Raw genomic sequence first — 21,814 nt, forward strand, 5'->3', positions numbered from 1 at the left:
GATCATCATAATAATACCAATATGAGCGGGTAGTAAAGAAGATAATAAAGATAAATAATAATACTATAGCTGTACTACATGAGTAAATACTCATGTAGTACAGTATTTTAAAGTATTTTAAATAGTATATATTTAAAAGTACATAGTATTTCTATGTATTTAATACATAGACACTAAATAGCACTGATCACAAGGGAAAAAATTGCCCCTGTGTTTTGTTTTGGCATGCAATGCTCCATAGCACTGTCTCAAGGGGAGGAATTGAAACAGTTTATGTCCAGGATTTGAGGAGTCTGCAAATATTTTTTTTAGCCCTCCTTCTGACCTGTGCAATATACAGGTCTTTTATGGAAGGCAAGCTGGCTGCAATCATTTTTTCTGCCGTCTTAATTATCCATTGATTGCTGTACCAAACCAGACAGTTGTAGAAGTACAAATGACAGATGCAAATCTTTCCAGACATTGTACTATTAAATAAAATGAATGCTTCTTATAAAGTCTCATATTAAACCCTAATACTGAAACTATGCATTAGAGTATTGGTGAACATATGCCATAATGATAAGCCAAGAGCCTTCACATCCTTTCAAGAAATTAAGAGGTTTCTGGAAAGAAATTTGACAGCTTCTGACTTGGGCCAACTCTTCATTTTAAGTTAGAAGTTTCAAGTTTCAATGAATTTGTACATTTCAATTCATTCCATTCCAATGAATTGCAGTACTATAAGCTACATAAGGAACTGCACAAAGAATAATACTTCCAAACTATTTGGGTAGGTAAGTCAAACTGAACTAATTATCAAATAAATCGTAAGTAATTATTCCAGTACCAAGTTGACAAATAGCATGTTACAATCTAGCCTGCAGTTTGTGGCCCATTAACTTCAAAATGTTTAACCAAGCTAGTATAACAGAGAAATATTGACTTAATAGAAGCTTTAGTTAGGACTGTTCACAGTGGAACAGGAAAAGTTGTACTATAACATACGTAGTCCTCAACGTAGACCCTTAATGGAACCTGCCCATTATGGTCTTATGTCTTAACAGTTGTAAAATGGGTCAGTCATGTGTCCTATTGGATTCTACAACCTTTTTTTTGTGGCAACAATAAGTCAAGGACTCTCTGTACTTCATATCAGTTTAACTGAATGGGTCATTAGACATGCAGGCCCATGTAAATTCAGAAAGTTCATGACAGTCACATGACTAGCTAAAAGTAATAATTTGAAGTTTAACCAAATACCAGAAATTGCAAAGGAAGAAAGATTGTGCCTAGAGAACTTAATGAAATGTACTATTCATTACCCAGAAGACCGGCCAACGAGCGCATATCTTTCTCCATCAGCTTGTATATGTCTTCCTCAGAGAAGCGGCCAATGCCATGTCCGTACATTTCCCGCTTCACAATTCCTTTGGTTATGTGGCTGAGAATCCACTTCAGTAGGTCACTAAAGGGCCCACCAAGAGAAAGCATCTTCTGGGTCTCATGGAGATTGTCCACCCATTGGCAATAGGCTAAGGTCCTAAACATTGAAGACAACCACAACATTGATTTCCAGCAGTGCTATAACTGCAGTAAAAAAAAATACAGAATATGAGAAGGGAGCAGCTTCCCCACCATTGACCTTTATTGTGCTAGATGGAAAAAGTACTTCAAAGAAGAAGCACCAACTGGCTATCGGGCAACACCAACCTATCTTTGTGTCCAGAAACAAACTTTAGCAATCAAGCTCTTATGGAAAATACCAGGTTAGGAAAGAACAGACTACAACGTCTTACTGTTGATTGCACTTTCAAAAAGGCAGGGGGAGAACTGGGTGATTAAATGATTAATTAAATTATTCGCTTTAATAAAATTTGCAACATTTTCTTAAAAGACTGAAGTTTGTCTAAAGGATTTTCATGGAGAGGTTGGAAATGGTTCAACTGTCTACTGCAGCTTCTGCCAAACTAATGTCCTATTGATACTTTGACTTCTCTATAAACCACAGCTAAAAAAGGTAAACATTTGCAGAGGTGGAATCCAAAACAACTGGAAGAATGCACATTGGAGAATTCATGGTTGTAATTCTCGTGAAAGGATTTTATATGCCCATTTTGGAATTTTTGCCCTGGGTCACTTTCTGGAGCCATCTAGTGCTACTCGCCACCTCATGTTCTCTTTCAACTTTAAGGATTGATGCTCCTGTTTCAGATATTCCTTTTCTCTTCCCTGTTGTGGTCCGCCAGCAGCCTGCGGAGCTGGCAGCAGAGTCAGACAGTGAGGAGGCTGGGGAGGAACATGGGCCAGTCCTGGAGTCTGGGGAAGGCTCGGACGAGGGCTCTGCATCTGAGGCAGAGATGGGGCCAGGGCTATCTGGGAGTGATGCGCAGACTCCGGAGCCTCCAGAGTCGGACATCAGCGAGGCAGAGGAACAGGAGGAGCCTGTTCCTAGTGCGCGCATGCGCAGAGCTGCCAGAAGGCAAGAACAGTTAAATCAAAAGGGACGACTTGGGAGTAAGGCCTGGAGATGATTGGCCCCTCCCATAAGGCTTAAAAGAGGAACAAAGACACATGGGCCCTTTGCAGGAAAACGTTGTTAATTCTGTTCCCAATCGGCATCTCTGTTTGATTCTGGACTCCGTGTAGCTTTGCCAAGTAGGTCTTTGGCAGCGTATCAAGGGAGATAAAGGTTGGTGATTATCCCAAAGGACTTCTCCCGAAGGACTTTTTGCAACTAATTGGGACTCAGCTGTGAATGAACGTAATTCACAGCTGTTGCAATAAAAGACGTTTTTGGGACTACTCGTGTTGTTTTAATGACTCAGGAAACCTAGATCACAACATTTCCTTTCAATCCCTTTTTTTTTATTTTGAAAAATCATATTGTTTAAATTGCTGGCTTGTACACATCTAATATCTTGTGTTTATTATTGTTGGTGAGCCTTCTAGGTGATTTTTGGTGGAAGAGCAGGATGAAGCTGCTTGATGTAAAACAAATATTCTAGCTATGGAAAACTGATGAAAGTACAACCTCTATTGTAAAAGTGAGTTGATCCCTTTTTGCTCTTCCAATGTCAGCAACTGCAAATGAATGACGAGGAAAAAGTTGTGAAGCAAAGGAATTGTCAATGCAGATTGATAACAACAGATGGCACAAATATTCGAGTGTGAAAATTACATTGCGTGGGATTGTTAATTCTCCTTCCCAGCAGTAACCACACACAGCCCTCTCCTGAATATGTCACATGACTATTTGGAAAGCAGAATAAACCCTAGCTTCAAAAGGAGAAGGAAAGACTGCCATGAAAACAGGCTCAGTAGTTTCCCAGCAATATGCGGGATGAAATATTTATAAAGCCCAGATTATTTTCTAAGTGGGATCAGATCAGGTCACATCCTGACAGAGCTTATCTACTACCTCTCCCATTGCTCACAGCTTTTGAGTCAAGTTAAATCACCTCAGCTGATATTAGAGAACTTGGCTGGGAGTGAGGACAAGGGAATGCAGAATATCAGGTGACCATTATGGCTGATGATAGGCCTTTCTCACAACATATGCTTTGCGTAACCTAAATACTGGTAGTCCTCAATTTATGACAACAATTGAGCCCAACATTTCTGTTGCTAAACGAGAGATTTGTTAAGTGAGTTTTGCTCCATTTTTTGACCTTTCTTGCCACGCTTGTTAAGTGACCCCCTGCAGGTGTTAAGTTAGTCACATAGATGTTAAATCAATATGGCTTCCCCATTGACTTCGCTGGTCAGAGGGTCACAAAAGTTGATCATATGGCCCTAGGACACTACAACGGTCACAGATATGAACCAGTTACCAAGCATCCCAGTTCTGATCATATGACCATGGGGATGCTGCAACGGTCATAAGTGTGAAAAACAATCACAAGTTACCTTTTTCAGTGCCATTGTAACTTTAAATGACCACTAAATTAATTGCTATAAGTCAAGGACTGCCTGCTAACACCAAATACACCTATCAGGCGATTTTGGGAATTCTTTTGAAAAGATTGATATTGAGAGCTCAATAGTTTCGTTAGTGCTGGCGGAAATCATTCGGGAATAGCTGCAAAATGACCCAAGTTCAGTTATTTCGTGAAAGGTTAGGGTTAGGGATGGGAGGGGGGTTCATCCAGGACAGAGCCCACTGAGCCATACAAATTAGAGCTGCTGAGAGCTTGGAGAGAAGAGAGAAAAACACCAGGAGAAAGAGCAGATGCTTTGCTGCAGATTTTGTGGATCTGCATCTTAATTATTTACGAAGAGAAGCATCTCATTCAAATGGAAGAAAAAAAAACACACATCAATAGAGGCGCGTACAAAGCTGATAACAAGGGAGTGGTTTATCTTTTGCTCCGGTGGCCTGAGCTTCTGCTGCTGAGCAGGAAGGCTTAAGAAAGGTACCGAAGATGTAAAAGTATTTTACCTTTGACCTGCGCTGATGTGTTTTCCTTAAAGTTACCAGGAACCAATTGTAAGCGGGTATTTTGGTTCCTTCTCGTTTTCTTCCCTATACACTATTTGACTAGTTTATCTTTTTTCCCCCTTATTCTCTTTATGTGAATGCAGTATGAGAGCCCCCAGGATCCTAGAAAATGATTCTAAGACTGCTCCAAATGCTTTTGCCAAAAAGCCATCCTTTCAAATAAACCAAGAGAAAGACTCTGCGTTTGCCTGCGGGCGTATTTCAAAAGGTACAAGTAGAATTGTGTTCTTCAACTTGCATCTGCTAGTTTTGTTAAAGACAAATGTGCATCCACGGTCTCAAACCCTGGACTGTATATTCTGGAAGCCAACCTCCCTTCAGCGGAGTGTTTTATGTATTCATCTCCTCCTTCTACCCCATCAACTAATTGATGCATTAGCCTATTTTGGGAAACACTTTGGTGGGAAGGGAAATTAACTCCACATAAGACAAGGTATTTTTAGGAACACAAAACCCCTCTGTGGTGCGTTGCTTATTTAATTATCATTAATCCTCCATATCAGGAAGAAGAAAACATTATGTTGGCTCAATGAGAATTATTTTTTTTAAAAAAAGTATAATCTGGGTGCAAATTAATGAGAGGAAACTGGGCTATATATTTTCAGTCACTTTTATTATTCTTTCACCTAATTGTTTTATAACGGGGTGTCAAACTCAATTTCATTGAAGGCCACATCAGAGCTGTGTTTGGCAGGGCTGGGCATGGCCAGCTTGACATCACTTGTGTCGGGGGGTGCCTTTGGTGGCCCAAATGCTCTGCCAGTGAAAACAGGTTCCTGAGCTCCATTTTCGGCTGCAATGGCCTCCTGCAAACCTCTGCCAGTGAAAACATGGACGGCCCTCCCGAGCTCCATTTTCGCTAGCAGAGGTACCGCAAGCTGATCATTTGCTGTTTCCAGGGTGGCCCTGTGGGCTAGATCTAAGCACCCTGAGGGCCGGATTCGGCCCCCGGGCCTTGAGTTTGACACCTCTGTGTTTTATAACTATTGTATCCCTTTCTAGCCCATTAAATAAACTAAATGGATATAAATTTAGGAAATGGCACGATGTTTGGAGAATCACTGCAAAATCTTAAAAAGTGGTAGGTGTGTGTGTGTGTGTGTTTGTGCACATTTGCACTCATTTCTCCTTTAAAATAGGGGTGAGCAATTATTTCAATTTCTTCATTTTGGTTTTATTCCTCATTTATCCCACTTTTTATTATGTCCCTGCCCACTGTGAGGGCACAGAGGGGACGTTACAAAAAGTTTACTAATGTGTGTCAACAGGCCCAGGCATCACCATGCTGAGTTAACAATGGGTTAAATTGGAGAGATGGATGTTTTCTTCTAAAAGTAGGTAAAACTTTCCATGGGGTTAGAGACTCTTACAACAGAGAACACCCAAATGTGCATTAAGTCTAAGTGTATTCAAGTACTTTGAGCAAAATCTCCCTTAAGGTCTTGCCATACAGGTAGCTAAAGGGAGAAACACATTGGCAGCAGGGCCACTGCACACACTGCATGCAGTCCTGTGTTCCTCACAAAAAGTATGTTGTCCATTGTAATGTCTCACAGGGCTATTAAATGCAGCTACATCCTTTAATTCTTTCAAGAGCACTCCTATTCCTATGTCAACTTACCAGTAGAAGTGCTCCTCCACCATTTTTGTTACTGCTCTAGAAACAGCTCTCTCATGTGGGCCAAGGTGTTTGTTTAAATTCACTCCAAGCTTCTCTTCCAAAAAATCAATAATGAACTCTGTGCCGGATACCTTTTTGCGATTGTATTCGATCCATGGCATTTTCCCTTGGGGAGAAAGCTTTCCATCAAAGTAGTTCTGTGAAGCAAAACAACAAAACAAAAATAAAGCAATCACATGGAAGCTAAATCAGGTTCAACTCTTGCAATGAATTTAATTTCACTCCTCCATAAAGTTGGCATGATCACCTAATGGCATCTCAAACCTGCTTGCATATTAAATCAGGTTTTCTCTGGCACAAATGTCAAAAGAAGGGATTCCAAATCTCTCTCTCTCTCTCTCTCTCTCTCTCTCTCTCTCTCTCTCTCCCTCCCTCCCTCCCTCCCTCCCTCTCCCCTCTCCCCTCTCCCCCTTCCTCCCTTTCTCTCTCTCTCAAAATCCCAAAAAATATTACAGAAAATGTTGATTATCTTATGTCACCTAGTAGTCATCTGGATTTTCATAGCCCAAACATAAGATACATACTACCCTAAAGATTGAGGTACTTTTCTATCATGAAGCATAGGGAAGCAATCTATAGCAAAGCCATCTATTTCAAATCACATCTGGGAGATAGGACAGGAAAGAAAGGCAAAACATCTCTCTGACTAGTTCAATAAGTCTTAAGGCAAAGGAAAGATACAGTATTTGGACTCTGCTAGTCTTTTTAACATCTTGAGATGACAATCCTTAACAAAAAGTGTTGTTGTGGGGAAAATAGGAGAAGGAAGGAGTATTGGTAAGTTCATCACCTTGAGTTGTATATGAAAAAAAAAAGCAGGATAAATATCTTTTTCAAATGTTATAATGCAAGTGCAAAACAAGCAATCCCTTTTCATTCCCTAGGCTTTTAAAAACCCTGCTAGGTATCAGTGCATTAACACTTCTTTTTTATTATTATTTAAATATCTATCTATTCATTACTTTATCTCCCAATTGTATTTAGGAGCTGTTTCCCTCACAGAACCACTCTTAAACTGGCAACCCATGTGTTCTTATCAAAGGTGCTTTTTCAAGGGGCAAATGGACTTTCTTTGTTTTTCCTTGAAGACATTTCACTTTTCATCAAAGGAGCTTCTTCAGTTCTGACATGTGTTCTTATTTGGGTTTTTGTATTATGAAAACATTTCTAAAAATATTTTTTAAAAAATATACTTCTCATGTGGTTGCTATGAAGACAGAAAGAATACACCATCAAGAACTTTTTAAGAAATAAGATCTTACTAGAGGATTGGAAATAGTATTACTGTCTCTATTATTACTACTGCTACTACTATTACGACAAGTAGTAATAATAATACACGAATAAAGACGAATATACGTGTCCCAGGATAATGTTGCAGGATCCAATCTGTGTTGGTCACTGGGACCAGAGGTTTTGTCTTCAAGCTTTCAGATCAATGGTGAGTTTCAAAACTTTTTAATACTGGTTCTGTGGGTGTGGCTTGGTGGGCGTGACTTGGTGGGCATGGCAGGGGAAGGATACCGTAAAATCTCATTTCCACTTCAATCCAGGGAAAGGTTACTGCAAAATCCCCATTTCCTCCTGATCAGCTGGGACTTGGGAGGCAGAGAATAGATGGGGGCGGGGCCAGTCAGAATTTTTACTACCAATTGTCCAAACTACTCAAAATTTCCACTACTGGTTCTCCAGAACTGGTCAGAACCTGCTGAATATCACCTCTGTTTCAGATGTGTCCTGGAGCCCATCCTCAGGGAACTTCTCTCTAGAGTTAGGGTATGTATGTACGTACATACTTCTCTCTAGAGTTAGGACTAGAGAGAAGTTCCCTAAAGATGGCCTCCAGCACAAGTCCAAAAGCTCGGATGACAAAACCTCTAGTCCCAGTGACTTGACCTAGATTGGATCCTGCAATAATAATACAGGAACACAAAAAAGTGTACATAACACATAGATATGTTCATATGATACTTTATGCTTAATTGTATTTCATTTATATAATTTAAAGATACAAATAATGTAATTTTCTATACAGCACCTATTGGGTGAGGAGGTCAAAGATAGCAAACAAAGAGTTGTGATGGAATTTTTCTTTTTGTCCATTTGTAACTCTCACATGGACATTCAAAAAGGGGGTGGAGCTTCCATCATAATCCTTTGTTTTCAATCTTTGCTAGTTTTGATGCCACACACTGCAGATGCTGCCGCTTCTGATTATATCTTTAGGACCAAAAAGAACATTTAATTACATCTATTTATGGAAGCTAAATAATTCTGGTCCAAATTTCATGATGCACCAGATTACCTGGTAAGGCAAATCAGCCATCCTCAAGTAAGTCTCCATTTTCAAGCAGAAAGGAGATAAACTGGGAATGCCATTATTTGGCCTTGAGAATTGATGTAGGATGATGGCATCTTTTGAATCGACTTCTTGTTCTTTCCTAGAAGAAAAATAAGCAAGAAGGTTTAAAAAGCAGAAAACATTACATCTTGGAGAGCATCAAAGTACACAACACACACAAACTACAATGCAGTTGCTCAGACAGGAATTCTATCTGTCTTGTCTGAGATTACTGCCATTGTTATCCATCATTTCTGAAGTTTCTAAGAGGTACTTAGCAATAGCAAAGTAAGCCAATAAGCCAAACTGAATTTGTATTGGAAATTACAAGCCTTTCCAAATTTCAACATAAAGACCTATGAAAAGAAAAGAAAACACACACACACACAAACATATTTGTGTGTGTGTGTGTGTGTGTGTGTGTAATAGTAATAATAATAGTAGTAATAGTAGTAGTAGTAGTAATAGTAATAGTAATAGTAATGTTCTCTAGGTGTGGCTTGCATTGAAAGTTCAAGTCTTGATTCCATTTAGTTGATATCATATAGCAAACATCAGGCTACAGTAATTTAAAAGCATATGAATATTAAAGTTAATTAAAAACAATACACACCTGTAGTGGACAAAATAGTTTGCAACTCTAATCCTAAACTATTCAGCTTAACTTTAACTTGGGTTTTATTTCTATTTTATTTCTTTCAGATAAGCCATTCATCCTGAATGCAATCTTGCTGGGGACAAATTTATTATTTGACTTCACAACGCAGAAATCAGCAGACTGATCTACATTTAGTATCATTAATTGTTTAATTTTACTGTTGTAGATGGTTTAATTGGTCAGTTATAAAATAACTATTTATTTTACGTACTATTCATTTTATTTCTATTCTGTTCTTTCCTCAGAAAGCCCATGTCACTACATAATAAAGAAAAACTAAAACAAGTAATCATAATTTTAAAAATAGACATATACACCAAAAGCACAGTGTAATTATTATGTTGCATATCTCTCAAATTCCAGATAAAACATGCAGACTTTAGTTGAACTATTGATAAATAGAGACATGACCCTGAAGAAGTCATTAGAATACTGTGCATTGTTCATCCAATTGTTTCACTTGGTCTGATACCAAGACAGATGTCTTCATAAACTAGAAGATCATTTCAAAGAGAATTATAGACCTTTGTTCCCATACTGCCAGTACTTCCTTTGATTCTCTTGTTGGATTCACACACTATGCTATGACATACAAAAAGTCCTTAACCTACGACAGCAATTGGGACCAGAATTTCCATTGCTAACCAAGGCAATTGAGTCAACCCAATTGTGTGACCTTTGTGCCACAATTGTTAAGCAAATCATGCAGTTGTTAAGCAAATCTGGCTTCTCCAACTGATTTTGCTTCTTCAAAGCTGGCTGGGCAGGTGGCAAATGGTGATCATGTGATCCTGGGACACCGCAACTGTTGTAAAATTGCCAGTTGCTAAGTGTCTGAATTTTGATCACACGACCATGGGAGTGCTGTGTTGGCCATAAGTGCGAGGATTGGTTGTAAGTCAGTTTCTTCAGCACTATTGTAACTTTGAATGGTTACTAAACCATACTAAACCTCTCGCCTTGACTACTGCAACGCTCTCTACATGGGGCTCCCCTTGAAGAGCACCCGGAGGCTCCAACTGGTCCAGAATGCAGCAGCACGGGTGGTGATGGGAGCAGCATGGCGCTCCCATGTAACACCGCTCCTGCGCGAGCTGCACTGGCTCCCAGTGGTCTTCCGGGTGCGCTTCAAGGTGTTGGTTATCACCTTTAAAGCGCTCCATGGCATCGGGCCTAGCTATCTTCGAGACCGCCTGCTGCTACCGACGACCTCCCATCGTCCCGTGCGCTCCCACAGAGAGGGCCTCCTCAGGGTGCCATCAGCCAATCAATGTAGGCTGGTGACTCCCAGGGGGAAGGCCTTCTCTGTGGGGGCACCTACCCTCTGGAATCAGTTGCCCCCAGAGATAAGGAGAATCCAAGACCTTAGTGCCTTCCGCCATGCCCTTAAAACCCACTTTTTCCAGCAAGCCGGGCTGGCTTAAGAAGAAATTTTAAATGTTTTAATTGGTTTGTATTTTTAATTTTGGGCCAAATTTATATATATATATTAATTGTTTTTAATATTTGTATTTCATGTTTTTTAATTCTGGCTGTACACCGCCCTGAGTCCTCAGGGAGAAGGGCGGTATATAAATTTAAAAATAAATAAATAAATAAATAAATAAATAAATAAATAAATAAATAAATAAACAAACAAACAAACAAACAAGTGGCTGTAAGTCAAGGGACTACCTGTAATGTGGTTTGCTTTTGTTTTGACTTAGTACAAGTATGAACAATCCATGGCGTAAGGGCTATGTAAAGCCTCCAAGTTTCCATACTGAAATTCAACAGCCAAGTACCAACTTTTGATGGTCCTTTGTGTTTGTGCCCAAAGAATGCAAAATAACCGTAAGATTGCTTAATAATCCTAGTCTTCGTTTTAAATCACTGCCCAACTAGAAAGAGGCAAAATTTATCATGACTTGACATTGTACATAAACACTTAGTCATTACAATCAGTTGCATTATTTACAAACATCATATCCATGATTCTGCATTTTAGCCACAACACCCTTGTCATGACGTGACTTAATTCTTGAGTCCCTTTGCCTCCCTCCACTCAGCACTTAGGGAAAAATCTTCTTCCAGCAGAATCGGCTAATAATGCATTATCCCAGTTTCAGAATTTGATGTGGATATGTTCCAACCAACTTCCAGGAGACCGGACCAAAATTTAGCTTCAGTTCCAGAAAATAAACATTACATCAATACCAAGAGACTGAGAGCAGATATTGGCTTTTAGGTTGAAATATAATTTTTTTTTAAAAAAAGCCACAAAGAGGACAAGACTAATGAAAGGAAAAACAAAAGCAATCTCCTTTCCTATTCATCCTTCTCTCTTCTTACTCAGGGAGTTTTATCAGTCCAACCTATGGATTCTTCAACTTTCTCTGAGGCAGCCAAAACAAAAATGGCTTGTTTTAGATCAGGAGTGTCAAACTCAAGGCCCGCAAGCCGGATCCAGCCTGCAAGGCTGCTTAGATCTGATCTAAGGGGCCACCCTGGAAACAACAAAGGACCAGCCTGCGGTGCCTCTGCCAGCGAAAATAGAGCTTGGGAGGGCTGCGCACTGGCTCCATTTTCAGCTACAGCGGCCTCCTGCAGCCCTCTGCCAGCAAAAATGCCCTCCCCCAGCTCCGTTTTCTCTGGCAGAGGACTAGCAAAACAAATTAAAAACAAAACAAAACAAAAGGAGCATCCAAGAAGGGAAAGAGGAAAGACAAAAAGAAAGATGGGAAGATGAGGCGATGAGAAGAGAGCAAGGAAGGAAAAATAAGGAAAGAGGGGAAGGAAGCAGAAAGGAGAATGAAGAGGGAAGGAAAAAGAACAAGAGGAAGGAAGGAAGGAAGGAAGGAAGGAAGGAAGGAAGGAAGGAAGGAAGGAAGGAAGGAAGGAAGGAAGGAAGGAAGGAAGGAAGGAAGGAAGGTTATAATGAGAGGAAGGGAGGGTCTGAGCGAAGTCCTGCCTTAGCATGTGGCCACCACAGGTGCCCCTGATACAAGTGACATCAAACTGGCTATGCCCACCCTGGCCACATCCCCCTGCCCCCGCCCCGAGGTCAAACACAACCCTGATGTGGCCCTCCATGAAATCAAGTTTGACACCCCTGTTCTAGATTCTCCTGTGGAACTATTTCCTTCTTGCAGGCCACTGAGAGAAACTCTCATAACACCCATGATTCGGTGAGGCAATTTTAGTGCTTTAAAGACTCCATCTTCTACAACATGGCCAACTTTCTTTCAGCTGGTCAAGCCCTTTTATTTACTGCTAGATTTTTATTATTTTTTAGTTTTGTATTTTGGAGAAGGATAAGTAGGGGCTTGCTCAATAAGACATGTCTGACAACCCTATAGAGGTTTAATGAATCTGTCTTATGGCTTAATTTATTAATAACAAGAAAGAAATACGACATCATATGTCAACAATACAACCTTGAGAATTCTTGGGACAACTTGTGATCCGCAGGCTTCTGAGCTCTGTTTTGCAACAGAATATTAATTGAGGCTGAGTACACAGTCTCTCTGTGTTTAGGAACTGGGATCCGGAGAACACAACCCTCCACCAGGTTCTCCTTCTGGTTGGCAGATACCGACAAGAAGCAAAGAGGCTTTTGTGTTATTATCTGTGCTGCTTATGATGGATAGGTGATTCACGAGGGATCTTACAGTATTGGTATCTACACTATAAGTGAATATGTCAGTGGCTTTATGGCTATATTTCCTGCTCTCAAACACACTCTGTAGCTAATGATATTTTGAAACACTGACTGATTGTTGTCAATACAAGAATATGCTTTTATGATGACTCAGACCAACATGAATCATATTTCAGGATCAATCTAGCTTACTAATTCTACAAGCTTGCTGAAAATATAGCATCAAGACATGTTTTCCCTACTTTGAGTTAGCTGGTTCTAATTATCTATTTAAAATTTATCTATTTATATTTATTTACTGGGGCTTAAAGGCCACTCCAATCCAACAAGACTCTAAAAAATTCACATTCCTTTCTTCAGTTAGAGCACTATAAAAAAAATAATAGAACTAGACTAAGTTCTAGACTAAGACTAAGACTATGGAAAAAAATATAATATCCAAGCATAACTCAGGGTATGGGATTTCCATCAATAATTCATAATAGCTGATCACTCATTTAGTATTATATGTACTAAATTTGTCTTTATTTTGCATATATGGACAAAGCTTTTAGATATAACAGGTATCTGTTTTATCTGACTTATCCAAATAATGGCCATTTTACCTAGCAGAATTAATCTGCGGGAACAGTCTCCAGGACCATTCCCTCCCATTAATCAATAAATTTACCTGTAGATTGCTGCATCAGGTACCACCCCATAATAATTAAGATTTGAAGCCATGGTTCTCAAATAGCAACCTTCTCTCATATAGAGCTGTTCTGAAATAATGGGATTCCCAGAATTCCCACCCAACATAACTAATGGAATTCTTTTTTGTCGCTTCCCCCGGCTTATCTAGAGTTAGCAGCAATAATAAAACTACTATGCCTTATGGAGATATTTTAATTATACTCAAAAACTGAGTTTGCTTCCAAAATTCAAATTGTTATACATAACTTTCCCTCTCCCTTTTCTTCCCACAAGAACGTTATGAGATACACAGGTTGGGTTGAGAAAGAGCCATCAGCAGCACCCAATCACCCAGTGGACTGAAGGTGGACTTGAGCTTAAATCTCTCTGGTGCTAGTCTAACACCTTAACTAAACCAAACAATCTCATATCCTGGGGTATAGCAGCCAGAGTCACATAACTAATCTATGGAGAATCACCAAGATCTTTTGTCGGTTACAAAAACATGTTTTAAGCCTGGAAAGCAAAGAAAACTTCAGAAAGAAATTCAAAGCGATTCTTTCTTAACTCCCTGAGGTATAACAAGGAAAGAAGGGAAAACACATTAACAGTAACAAAGTTGGAAGAGTCCTTGGAGGTCATCTAGTCCAACCCCCTGCTCACACAAGAGACCTGTACTAGGGATTCGATTCGAACCACCAACCTTTCTGATCGACAAGCTCCATGTTTAGACACTGAGCCACCTAGTCAGGCTGACTTTCACAGTCAAGCTTTCAAGATTCTGTTATGATAGCCTACCTCCAGATATTCTTGTAAAGTCTGTTCTACCTCCAAAGGCTGACCTAACCAGAACATTCCTTATTCTCTTACGTTCATTTTGAGTTCTTTCCAGCTTTACAACAACCACAACAAGTTGCCTTAGAGATCAGTTTGAGTTCAAGGCAGTAAATATATTCCCCAGAAGTAATTTAATTCAAGTTAGCAGCACATGTGTACCTCCTTAGAAAAGAGCCTATTAAATTGGATTTATTCATAATTAGGATTATGCTATTACAAAGTAATGCTAGGCATATCTGTTCAACCTCTGCCCCCTGAATTTATTGGGACTTACTCTAAATATATAATCATCTACGCATTTATTTAGGATTTAAAAATCAACCAGTAATAAATCAGATCAGTTAAAGGTATGTTAATCACCTATACTAATTTTTCCCAACATATTTTCTTCAGATATTTAAAGAATTCTGGATTTATGATGCAACACATCTAACAAGTTTCAGATTGTTGCCTTAAAGAAGCACATTTAAGAGATTTCTATAACAAAATCTAAATCCCATGAGCCGTTATGGAAGAGATATACTATTCAAATAAGTAAGAAAGAAAATTATCTCCTTTAAAACAATTATATATAATTTCTTATGTTTGAAATTTAGTCATTGTAAAACAATTAATTAATCAAATATGTAAAAATTTATGCTTCAATGTCTCCACTAGCAATTTGTGAAAGTTTTGATACCGTGTTAAGATAATTTAGCACCAGGTCAAGAGAATATAAAGCAATTCACATTTAGGCATTCATTGATTAAATTAATATCAACTTCCTATTATACTGGGAAGATAATTTAGTAGTTATGCAATTATGATAGTCACTAATCTTACTTTGTAATGTATCATTGTTGAGAGTTCAAGACCTGATTAGCCAACTTTTAACATCAAAACAACCATAAATATATTATTCAGAAGGTACTACATGAAACAATGCTAATATAGACTAGATCTGGATAAACTCAGCTTTGAATTCCTGCCCAGTTATATAAGCCTCTTTAATTGCTTTTAGGGCCATCATTATTTATCAGTCTATCCTACCACACAGAGTAATTGTGAAAATAAAATTGAAGAGGGAGAAAGAGGGGAAGATGGGAAAAATGTAGGACAAGTACAATATAAATGAAACAAAACAAATATATCTAATCAGCTCCAAATAAATTGATCCTCAGATTTATCAGGATTTTAAAACTATCGAGCTGAACTTTGATAATTCTAGGAATCCACTTTCTTGAAGCACCCTACAAATCCCCAAGTGATAAATCTACTTATTTGGTACTATACTGCCTTGAGTTTAGAGGTGCTTTCTTCTGAAGAGATTGAATTAGTGCCATTAAAATGACAAAAGCAACACTGTGCCACAATTCTACCGCTTTTGTGCATGCATACGATGTTGTGGTGCCCAAAGGAAAGCTGTGCCATTTGGGCTACAAGTAAGCAGTGTCAAGCATTTTACATGTTATGGGCACAGAAGGGCAATTAAATCTGTTCTCTAGAGATGTGTTTTTGAGTACAATAGTTGTTCCTGCAAAATGTTTAAATAACTATCTCTAAATTCAGAAAGACATTAACACTAGCATTTTTTATTATAATTTGATGGAAATTTGTTCTTGAAGGGAAACTTAAGGGGAAATATCATTCATATTAAGCCTGTGCCCTGGTAAAGAATTTCAAAATACTGAAAACATTTTGTTGCACAGCTATATTTTAGAACTCCTTTTTTACATTTCCAGGTCATTCGGATAGTATGCTGCTGTTTCACTGAATGTGGTCAAATTCTATTTTACTGTTTGTAAAAGTTGCCATGACCTCATCATATTGATCATACAACTATTTCTATTTTTTCTTTACTTTATGTTGTATGCTTTAAATTTCTGTATTGCTTTCAGCAAAACACTGACCACAATAAAGTCTGAATTGTGACAGAAAACAGGCAGGGTTTTCTTTTGTTAGTTGCATACTTTGATGGATAGTCTTTCAGTGCCTCTCCAAAAGTTTCCATAAAACTGTCAATTTTAATGTGACTGAAAGACAAAATTATTTAAATACATAGGAAGTCATCATTAATTTCACTCAAATAAATGCAAGTTTAATGAAACAAAATTTACTTTTTCTCTGGCTGCATCTATTTGCCATGGAACACTCCAAACCCAAAAAATGACTCTTGGTCAGAAAAAAGGTTGATATCTTTTTCTCTTATGAGGTATTGTCTCCAATATTTGCAGCTTATGGGGGAAAAAACTACCTTAATGAAGTTAAGGTTAATGAAGAGAAAACTGTTATGAAGAGAAATCTGAACTTTAAAACATTGTGATGTGTGAGCAATAACTGAACTGATACTGGATATAAAGTAATTATGTGGCTGAACTCCTGGTCTTAGCATTTGCAATGTATTTTAAAAGTTGCAATTACTCATGCTGGTTGATCCAGGGTTGAGAGTAGCAAAAACCACAACAAACTTTTATTGGCACCCATAAAATTATCATAATATAGGAAGAAAGGTTTCAATGTTGTCCAGAATTTCTTCCTTTTTTCACAAGGGATGCTAAACCCTTGGAGAAAGAGGCAGGTCACAATGGAGGTTGGCAATAGAAATAAGAGTTTCCTATTAAGATTAGCAATTCTCACACAAACAAAGAGAAAACAGACTTCCCCAGTACAGTACTGACTTTTGATGATTGAGTGTGTAGTCCAGCATATTTGGTGGTCTTTAAAATAAGGAAAGGCTGATCATCCCAAAATTTGCAAAGCCATGTACAACAGCTGAAAAGTCTTTCATCTTCTTCTATTTCCATCACCACCCCACCTTTTCTCCCCATTCTATTTATTCATTTATCAAATTCAGGTACCACCCAGCTCACTCTATTTTAAAGGAAATAGAAACAGCTATTGTTAAATATCACCACATATCTCGTATTTACTTAATACATTTCAGCATAAATATTACTTGCTTAGTATGCAAGTCTGTATAAATCACATTGCCACAGTTCTGTACAACTGTTCTTGTGGTGTTTCCATTAACTCAGTGAAGATTGTGGGAAACCTTGTAGTGGGCCTGTTTCTATATGTCTATCCAATATGGCAGCTAAACAGGCCTAGGCCTGATTTCTATGTTGCATGGGAGACATTGAGGAATACAGTAGGCGTTGCCTAGACTGGGGAATTAAAAACATGTTCATTATTGTCAGAGAAAACTGCAAGGATGTGTCCATCCGAAGTGCAGGTTGACCGGAAGACTTCATTTTGTGTAACAAAGTACTCATAACTACATCACCAAAACTGGTCCTCTAAACTAGAGCATAATTGAACGTTGACTCCTAATGTTTTATGACGATATTATTTTTTTTACAATCGATCTTCCATTTCAAAATATGCAGGCTATATAAGAAAACTCCCTTCTAATCGAAGTAAATGTGTGATCCCAGTTTTATGAGGGTAGTCGCTCAAAAGAGATGATGGCAGTCTGCAAATCAGTTTACCATTTAAATCCCAGAATGCATTGGCCCACCACTAGAAAAAACCACTCTGCCTATGTTCAGAGGCCCTGCCCAGGGGCTTAAATGCTGACATCCAAAGTAGAACAGAACAGAGCCTCCTCTTAAATTAAGGCCTGCATTCTTAAAACCCCATGATCTGTATCCTATCCGGGTCGGCCAATAACCCTGCCCTCCCCTCTCCTTCCCGGCCCAAATCATGGGAAACCTTGCTGTAATGAAAACATAATCCACACGATCGGGCCCCTGCTGTGTTATCGGCATCTATGACTTCCTTCCCAAAACAAAACCCCGGGTCTCTCGCTCACCTAATAGCCAGGAGTTCGTGGAACAGATAGGCAGCAGCGGCGAGCAGGGCCCCCCCAGTCAAATAAAGGGTTTTCTTCCACCACGAATCGGATCCCAGCCCTGTCATGATCCCGCCGTAATCCTGCAGTGGGAAAGCAAGGATTTCCCCATAAAAGGAAAAGTGATCGTCGGACCCCGCGCACCAAAGGCTCTGATTCCTGCTTAGATCCACCATGCACGACCTGGATGAGGCGAAGCCAACCCCCCAGGGCATGCTGCGCGACGCGGGCGTTGCTAGCTCCCGTTTGCCCACGGATCGACGCCAGGGCCGTCTGCATGGGGGAGAAACCGGGCGGCGTCAAGGTGCTGACGGCAGGGGCAAGCCGGGAGTTCGACAATAGAGGAAGAGGAAGAGGAGGAGGAGGAAGAGAAAAGGGAGAGCGCGGCGGCGGCGGCGGCTCTGCCGAGTGTCCTTGGCGAGCTCTGCAACATCAGCACCAACATCACCGGCAGCGGCAGCGGCGGCGGTACTTTTTCCTTGCCGCTACCTCTCGGTCTTCATGTCTTCGCCCGGAGGAAGGAGGGAGGGAGGTGATGTCATGGCTTTCCAATCTGCCTAAAAACCCCGCGGGCGACTCCAGTCCGTGGGAAATTAAACACGAAAGCAGCGAGGTTAGCGGAGAGAGGAAGGCGGAGGTCACTCGTTAAGCGAAGGACACGATTTAAAGGGGGGAGCTGCGCGGCTCCCGGCACCGGGAAAGGAGGCAGACCTAAGGATAGTTGGGAGATTAGGTATATATATATATATATATATATATATATATATATATATATATATATATATATACCGTTCCGGGTGGAAGCGGAGTTCTGTTCTATTGGTTCATTTTGTTGTTGTTGTTGTTGTTGTGCCCTGCATCTTTGGTGGCATCCGCCAAGAGTTGTGTCACGTGGCCTCCCCTTCAAGCGGTGAGCTGCATCTTCGGAGCAAAAAGATATAATCGCTTCCGTTTCGTACACAGCGACCTTTGTGTCTTAGCACCTACGTGTTTCCGCATTTTACGCGACCCCCGTCTCCCTCCGTTTCTCTCGCTTTCAAGTTTTAATCGCTGCTTTCCTCATTTAGAGATTGGAGTTTCCATTCTGCAGGCCTTTTTTAGCCGAACACAAGGTCGTGGGGGAATTGGGGAATCCAAGGTCACTGTGCCTGTAGAAGTTACAAGAGGTAATTTTGAAAATAAATCTCTTTACACCAAGGAAACCTGGTAAGGGGGATGATAGAAGCCGTTCCCCAGTTCCATTTCTTTTGCAAGCCTAGTGGGACTCGTTGCAGCCATTTCTCTCTTATGAAGGTAATTGGCCCTTTCTATAATCAAATTCCCACGTTTCCCTATTTTTACTTAAGAAATATTCTTGTACATAAAAGAATCAGTTCCAGAAAGTATTCATCCACATCCGTAATTCTTTGCAGGGTCTTTGCACACAGAAAAACCATATTACATACAACTGAATGTACACATTGACTTTTTCTTGCAAAAATCAGCCAAATTTGGATGAAATAATTGAGTAGCTGAGCTGCAAGATTGCCAAAGACAAACCCAACACCACTTGCTCTACTCCTCTTGTCTCTCTTGAGTTTATAGCAGGATCCCAGCTTATGACTTAAAGCAAGGGTCCCTAACTCCTGGGCTGACGCCCACTACCAAGCTGTGGCCTATTGGAATTGGGCCATACTCACACTGCCCAGTTCCCCTCTTCCCCCACCCACCCAGCCAGGCCACCAAGCCGCAAAGGTTGGGGACCACTGACTTACAAGGATTTTCTAATATTATCCAGCCGTTACTGAGATGACAGAAAGCTGTCCTAACTTCATTATTTCAGTACAATCTATACAAAGTAAAGATTCTACAATAAGCTATATCTTAATAAGGGGCCTGTCTCTGCTAGCACATCGTTGTGTCAGTTTAAGTGCTCTAAACAAAATAATAGTAAGGTGTGGAGGAGGAAGTTTCTTTACCTAGCAAATACATATAGTATTTAATATTCTCTAGTGAAATCTTAATAAGATATTTCCTCTCAACCTTTTACTCGTAAGGTAAAAAGGTTTAATTCTTTGGGTTACCAAGATGTATTTTACTTTGGTTTCATCACTTTGGTTTCATTATTTTGATTTTACTTTGGTTTTTACTTTGGAAATCACCAGCTTTCAGATATCTTTGGAACACTTCGTTTATCCCAAACAGGAACAGATTAAATAGTTATAACCATTCCTAAGACTCAGTTTGAAGGGACTGCTTCCAAGCCAAAATTCAAGTTGAGAATAGTACAACACTCCTCTGAGACCCCATTGCTCCTTGCTCTTGAGAACTAGGGGAAATTTATAGCCAAACTGCCAGTATGAAGTTCTTCCTCACATACATAAATCCTAAATGCTAATCTATTTAGGGAAGAGCTTTATTAGGTCACCTCCTGGACTGCTATTGTTTAAATATAAATTATGATGATGATATCCATTCAGTTGTGTCCACCTCTTGGCAATTCTAACGTCTCTCCACATTTTCCAATCTTGCACTACATCTTTGAGTTGTTCTATGCTCTGGTTGGTGTCATCTTTGATGGTGTCCAGCCACCATGTTCTTGGTGGGGCCTGGTTTCCTTTTACACTAACTTTTCCAAACATAATCGTTTTCTCCAGTGAATTCTTCCCCAAAATAAGTGAGATGCAGTTTTGTGATTTTGCCTTCCAGTGACATGTCTGGTGTTATGCGCTCCTGTACTTGTTTCTTAGTCACCTTTGCTGTCAAAGGAATATTCATCAGCCTTCTCCAAAATCAGTTTCTGGATATCATTGTTGAAGACAGCCTTTGGCAAGGAATGTGATCCTTTTGATGCAGGAGCTTAGCTGCTTTAACAGATCAAAGCAGAAGACATTGTAGAAGTCTCCATTCAAGAAATAGAATATAGTAACTTGAAGTTCACTGAATAAACTCAACTTGGCAAACAGTTTCTCCTTGCAAACAACTACTGAAGTGTACTGTCATTGTCTTTTTCTTGTTATATATGGAAAGAGGGCCATTACTCTAACTATTGGGCATCAATGGCTCTATCATAACCTCATATAAAATATTTATGCTTGCTAATGCTTAAAAAGTTTGTGGCTTGTTCTTAAACATGATATGTGCAATGCAGATCTTAGATCTTCTAAGACTATACCTTAGCTATTTTTATTTCAAAACATTTTTGAAGTGGTCTGTAATTACTGTCCTTTCAATATAAAATATGCTTTATCTCTTGTGAAGCATATTTTGCAGCCCATGTTTCTTAAAGTAGGTGACATCAACATCCAACAAAATAATTCCGAGCATTTTTGTAGCCAAGATATAATGTGAAGATGAAACAGTGGCAAAACCCACTGAACATTTCTAAAGTATTTTTAAATTATGCAAATCTGACTAGACCATCAGTGATCTATTTGTTGGTGTCGTAGTTTCTTTTTACCTATAAAGTAACCATGCATTCAAAGAAGCAAGCTATGATCATCTCCCACCAGTTATGATCATCTCCTCCCCTCCTACCACCCCAAATTTCCTCATTTAACACTCCATTACTACCTTCCACCATAAAGCAGATAGCTATTGAAACAGATATAGAAAAAGTGAAGGTTACTTTCTAAAACCTAGAAAATCTTTGTGAAGGGAAGAAAGTCTGATAAAACATGAAGGATTTATATTCCCA

General features: G+C 39.5%; 1 protein-coding gene and 1 long non-coding RNA gene across 4 annotated transcripts in view; one reads left to right on the top strand and one right to left on the bottom strand.

The window, feature by feature from the left end:
- FAXC (failed axon connections homolog, metaxin like GST domain containing) overlaps positions 1-19,082 on the bottom strand; it is a 30,746-nt gene extending 11,664 nt beyond the window's left edge. The window contains exons 1-5 of one of the 3 annotated variants that reach the window (XM_034409053.3): positions 18,928-19,082; positions 18,100-18,221; positions 8,467-8,602; positions 6,102-6,298; positions 1,305-1,522 (exon numbers count right to left, since the gene is read on the bottom strand). In XM_034409053.3, the coding sequence (XP_034264944.2) occupies positions 1,305-1,522; positions 6,102-6,298; positions 8,467-8,602; positions 18,100-18,206 (658 nt within the window). In that variant the 5' untranslated portion in view covers positions 18,207-18,221; positions 18,928-19,082. Of the gene's footprint in view, positions 1-1,304; positions 1,523-6,101; positions 6,299-8,466; positions 8,603-18,099; positions 18,827-18,927 lie in introns of those variants that run through there. The other 2 variants (XM_087882598.1, XM_087882597.1) reach the window with 2 other exon arrangements.
- On the top strand, positions 18,988-21,101 carry LOC132711098 (uncharacterized). Its single transcript, XR_009621888.2, has 2 exons — positions 18,988-19,304; positions 20,827-21,101. It is a non-coding gene; the product is annotated as an uncharacterized LOC132711098 (long non-coding RNA).
- The last annotated feature ends 713 nt before the right edge of the window (positions 21,102-21,814 follow it).

This window comes from Pantherophis guttatus, chromosome 1 (assembly GCF_059756535.1).
Source record: "Pantherophis guttatus breed Tessera chromosome 1, ASM5975653v1, whole genome shotgun sequence".
NCBI lineage: Eukaryota > Metazoa > Chordata > Lepidosauria > Squamata > Colubridae > Pantherophis > Pantherophis guttatus.